Source organism: Cicer arietinum, chromosome 6 (assembly GCF_000331145.2).
Source record: "Cicer arietinum cultivar CDC Frontier isolate Library 1 chromosome 6, Cicar.CDCFrontier_v2.0, whole genome shotgun sequence".
In the NCBI taxonomy this organism is placed as follows: Eukaryota; Viridiplantae; Streptophyta; class Magnoliopsida; order Fabales; family Fabaceae; genus Cicer; species Cicer arietinum.
Window position 1 is genome coordinate 62,345,145 of NC_021165.2, and position 5,637 is coordinate 62,350,781.

Consider the following 5,637-nt stretch of genomic DNA (forward strand, 5'->3'; position numbering starts at 1 on the left):
TTATGTTTGATTGTATGCCTGTCAAGAATGTGCTTAGTTGGAATGCTTTGATAAATGGTTATGGTGTCAATGGTTGTGCGAAGGAAGCGTTAGAAGTATTCGCAGCAATGTTACGGGAAGGATTTGAACCGAATGAGATAACAATGACTAGTGTGTTATCTGCTTGCAACCATTGTGGTTTGGTAGAGGAAGGAAGAAGATGCTTCAAAGAAATGGAGAGATTTGGAATTGTGCCTCAGATTGAGCATTATGGTTGTATGATTGACCTTCTAGGAAGGGTTGGATACTTGGATGAGGCTGAAAATTTGATCTTCTGTGTTGTCGCTCTGTCTGTTGCTTCTTCTGTTTGATTGCTAATCTCTCTAGTGATTTGCTTTGTTGCTTCTCTCTTTGTTTAGTTTGGTTTGATATGATTTAGTTTTGTTTGGTTCTATTTGGTTTGGTTTGTTTGGTTTTGGTTTCGTGGTGCTACTTCTTTGGTGGTTCCTATCTGTTGATTTTGATATGGTTGTTGCTCCTTTTTTTGATCGCTCCTTTTTCGGTTTGATTTTTTGTTGGCTTGGTTCTTCTCTTTGATTGTTGCTTCTTCTTTGGTGACATCCCTCTTGTCCCCCCGGCTGTCCAACCACCTCCTGCGATTGTTGATCCTCCTCGTTACCCCTCTCGTCATCATCTTCAGCATAGAATCATTATTCTACTGTTTGTCTCTTCCTCTTTACAGATTGCTGATTTGTTCACAAAGATGTATTCCATTAAATGTTTTCGTTTTTTTTAGTTGACAAACTCTCGATGCTCCATGTTAATGCATCGTGAGTTTGAGGGGAGATGTTAGATAATATTATTATATATTAGTAGTAAGGGTATTTTAGACAATTCTAGACAATTCTATTTTCTTATATATATACTCAGTGTAACCCTATTAACTTCAGTTTTGGTTTATTATATGTTATGAAACCCTAGAGTGGTTGTTTTCTCTTCTTCCTCTTTCTTCCTCTTTTCATTGTTAACACTGTCAAAGAATGGGCTATCACAAAAGTCCCACCAGAAGGAAGTTGCACATCTGTCGCACGAATTGGGTTGAAATCAACCAGTTCCGCAAACCCAGTCTTGGCAATGACAGAGATTGCCTGTCAAGTAAAATAAGAAGGAAAGAATGTAAAACAAGCCAAATAAGCTAGGTCCTAAACTTACTAAAAGAAAAGAGCTATGAAAGACTATACAATACCATCCTTGTAAGTATCAAACAAGAGTTCAGTGGTATTGAGACATTGACAATTTTTAAGTTCATTTCTTACCACAATCACTAAACAAGAGTTTAGTGGTATTGGGACATTGACAATTTGACAAGTATATGTATTGTGATCGTTCAACTAAAGACTAACTCTTACAGAGTTAATTTATCAGAAAGTGTGGGTGTGTGTATTTGCGAAACAAGCTAACTTTTGCTATACTTGTGAGAAATCACTTATTAATTTGTTTATTTATAAACAAGCTAGCAAAATGTTATGAAGCTTTGAAATTCAGTATTCAGCACAAATTTATTCTTTCAAAACTATGAAGCCTTAAGAAATGAAATAATAGAGTGAGTGTTACGATCCAAGAAATAAGGACGCCTTTAGTTGCATTAACCATGATCACCGGTCCCAAGATATTTGGAGCCTGGGGGAAGTTGGAGAGATATTTGGTGAGAGAGAAGTTGGAGAGAGATACTTCATTTCTCTTGATTGGTTTGAGAAGAAATTGGAGAGAGTGATTAAAAACACATGAAATCTACATTCTTTTTCTTTATCCCCAAAACACCAAAGAAATGGAAATGGAAGTAAGAATGTGATCAATGTTTTTTTTTTCCTTTTTGTCCTCTTCTTTCAACATTGTGTGGATATTTTGTGTTGATTATTAATTCAATTAAAATAATAACCATATCAACGTTTAAATGCAAATGACTTAATTTAATTTATTAATAATTAAAAAATGATTATTAAATTAACTTAGTTAAAAAATAACTAAAATAAAAAGTCAAATAATTACTACATTTAATTCAAAATTAAATTAATTTTTAGTATAAGAATAATTTTGTCATTTTAAAAAGTAATTAAACTTTTCTTTCTCTTTTGTTTCTATTATTTTATCTTATATTAAACAATACATCAAATTTATTCTATTTTTCACTTATTTACCTCTTCTTCCACTCTATCTCAGCTATTTCTCTGTTCACAATTTTTTTTTCTCCCAACCAAACACACTATAATAGAGGTATATTGAAAATTCTCGACATCAAGCCCAAACTTATCTATTTCTTCCATGTTCACAATCGCTTCAATCCCTTATTTTGTGAATAACAAGGGGTCAAACCCCAAGAGAACAAAAAGAAACAATAAAAGTCCCTAGGAAAGGCAATTAAAGTCCTATCGACCACCACAATGATAGAGAAAAAATCTGGAATTATATCAAAAACACGACCAACTTGAGAAGAAGAAAGACCTAATTTAGCATAAGTATATGCTACCTGATTGACTTCATGATGGACATAAGATAGCTTAAAGTGGTCAAACTTTGCAAATATATCCTTTATACAGGTATAACAAGACAATAACGTAAATTTTTATTAGAACAATTATTCAAAATTAAGGACACTGTTATTTCATTGTCTAATCTAATATAAATGTTTCTGAACTCTTTAAAAAAGTCAATTCCAACTCATTATAAATCACCTAAATTTCTGCCATTGAGATCATGCACACCTCTAATGCATAAGAGTAGCCAAAGATGAAAGCACCAATGTGGTAACAAATTACATCTCCACAAGCTGCCATACCATTCGAATAAAGAGTATTATTTATTATTTTCTATATTATTATTTTATATTTTTCACCGATACTAATATATTTAAAGAGTATCTCGATAAAATAAAATGAAGACATATTCTAAAAATAAAAATACAAAATATTTTTTTTAAATTAAACTAAATTAAAACTCTTTTTGACAACAATGATGGATAATCGAAAAACAATTTGACATCGGATGAGCTTATAATAAATAACATATAAATTAATTGATAAAAATAATAATTTGAATTAATTGAAAAATATAAAATAATATTTTTAATTGATATTTAAAAATTTCAATAAAGTAATAAAGTTTGAAAGAAAAAAATAAAGTCTATATAAAAACACTTAAAAAAATAGAAAATAACAAAAACAATTCTCAAACAATTTTAAACGTGATAAATTATTGGCCACGTTATAAGCGTATTTTTAATGAAAACAATAAGAAGTGCATATAAAGACATAATACATACATACCGACATATGTTCAAACAGATTGTCCAAAAATACAAAACCCACTGTTTCCAGCTGTGAATCCTCCATCCACGATAAGATTGTGACCACTAACATATTTGGACTCATCACTTCCTAAGTACAAAGCAGCTTCAGCCACATCTTCTGGCACAAGATTAACACCCTTTAGGTTAGAATAAACCGCTAAAATCCCTTCATCATCAATCTTAAGGAATTTCTTAGCCAACGGGGTTGCAACAAGATAAGGTGACACACAATTCACCCGAATACCGTACGGTCCAAGCTCGACCGCCGTGTTTCTCATTAGACCTAAAACGGCGTGCTTTGAACTTGTATAGGCATGTGGAGCAGCACCACCTATGCTTCCACCAACACTAGCTGTGTTAATTATGCTTCCCCGTCGAGCTGGAATCATTACCCTTGAAGCGTGTTTTGTTCCAAGAAACACACCAATCAAATTAACTTTAATCACTTCTTCAAATTCAGATAACTTGTTTTCAAGTATGTTGGTTTTGTTTACTCCGGATATTCCGGCATTGTTAAACATAATATCTAGTTTACCGTACTTGGAAACGGTTGTGTTAACAGCGTTTTCAACGTCTGTTTCCTTTGTGGTGTCGCAGTGGACGAAGGAAGCAGAGGAATTGTTTAAGTCTTTGCAAATAGAATGACCCATTTCGTCTTGGATGTCAGCTATCACCACTTGAGCTCCGTGTTTGGAAAAGAGTCTTACGGTTGCCTCGCCGATGCCGCTTGCACCACCGGTGATTAGGGCCACCTTCCCCTCAAGCCTTGTATAAATCAATTATTGAACATGTCGCGTTAAGTTAGCTGTAACTTAATTTATATTGAAAAATATATCATCTTATCCATTTATATATATACTTGAATCATGATTAAATTAAATTAAAAGTGGTGAAATTGGAACTTGTTTACCTTTTTAGAGAAGTAGAGATCAACGGAACGGTTGCCATGAGTGAACTTTTGCCGTTTTGGATATATAGTTGAGAAGAGAATGGATTGAATGAAACTTCGAACTACCTTATTTGATCAGAAAAAAACACCAAGCGACGCCTTAATATCTAAATGCTAAAGCTAAATATTTATTTCTCATACAAAAAGGGACTTCGATACGAATTTTGTTTTTTAAACACGGGTATTAATGAGTCATATATTATAGGTACCCTAATCAGTTGGTGCACATTACCCATACATACACACATGATTTCTTTTATATATAAATTTAATTCAATTTATTTTAAGAATTTAATTTACACACATCCATCAAATCAATAGAAATATTTTACTTTAACCTTGAACACCTCTAAAATTACTAATATGATTGGTTATGATAAATTTATATAAAACATCTTATATTTAAGATGCATGAAAATTAAACTTTTATTTTAATTATTTTTTTGACAAATGATTTATTTTAAGAGTTTAACTATGATGCACTTACAATATAAATAATTTACACACCAACCATCAGTACTCTTTGAGCCTATGTTGACAGACCAACAACACAAAGCCCAATTTTCTTTTTTTAAAGTACTATAGGGTCTAAAAAATAGTTTAGAGAGAAAAATTTATCATATACTATAGAGTCCAGAAGAAAAAAAAGCTCATAATAAGATTTTAGAGAGAAAAAAAAATCAGGTTTATTTTTAAAAAAGGAAAAGAAAATAGAATCATAATTTCCATGTTATTTACAAATTTTTAGCTTTTTATGTTATTTATAATTTAAATAAAAAATTATTCTTTTAAGTTTTTAATTCTTTTTTTATATCATGAACTTAATTTTTAAAATTAGAAAATAATATATATGTCAATCATATATATTAATGACAATTATAAATTTCTAGTGACATGATAAAATCAAAAGTTCATGTTCATTATAAAATTTGTTTAACTGATATTGCACCATATTTTAACTGAAAAAAATTAATGATTAAACAGGTCAAAGACAATCTCACATACACAATAAATTATTTATTTAACACCGTGATTTGTACTTTGTGTTTGTAGTGTATCCTGTCGATAATTAAATTAAAGATTCTTTCGAACACACCTTGTTTGACATGTTGATTCTAAATTGTATTAACGGCACACCTTGTGCTTTTAATGGTATTCTAAATTGGGACCCATGACAAAACATCCAACAAAACATACAACCTTACATCTTTAATCATCTTAAAGTACACATTTACCTTATAAACATTATTGCAAAAAAATTATCCTTAAACATAAGTCTCTAACTATACAAATTATTAGATGTATTTATTATTATTTTTGTCAATTTTATTTCTATTAATATTATTAATTTACTTTGAAATGT

The 5,637-nt window shown here is 30.7% G+C and overlaps 1 protein-coding gene across 4 annotated transcripts in view; it reads right to left on the reverse strand.

The window, feature by feature from the left end:
* The window catches only part of LOC101501519 (borneol dehydrogenase, mitochondrial-like), a 6,075-nt gene extending 1,594 nt beyond the window's left edge, over window positions 1-4,481 (reverse strand). For 2 of the 4 annotated variants that reach the window (XR_012163592.1, XM_073370119.1), the window contains exons 1-2: window positions 4,236-4,481; window positions 3,303-4,090 (exon numbers count right to left, since the gene is read on the reverse strand). Coding sequence is in view for 3 of the 4 variants with exons in the window: in XM_073370119.1 (XP_073226220.1) it covers window positions 3,313-4,090; window positions 4,236-4,273 (816 nt within the window). In the remaining variant the exon portion in view is untranslated. Of the gene's footprint in view, window positions 1-2,579; window positions 2,807-3,201; window positions 4,091-4,235 lie in introns of those variants that run through there. The other 2 variants (XM_012717366.3, XM_004506150.4) reach the window with 2 other exon arrangements.
* Between the last annotated feature and the right edge of the window lie 1,156 nt (window positions 4,482-5,637).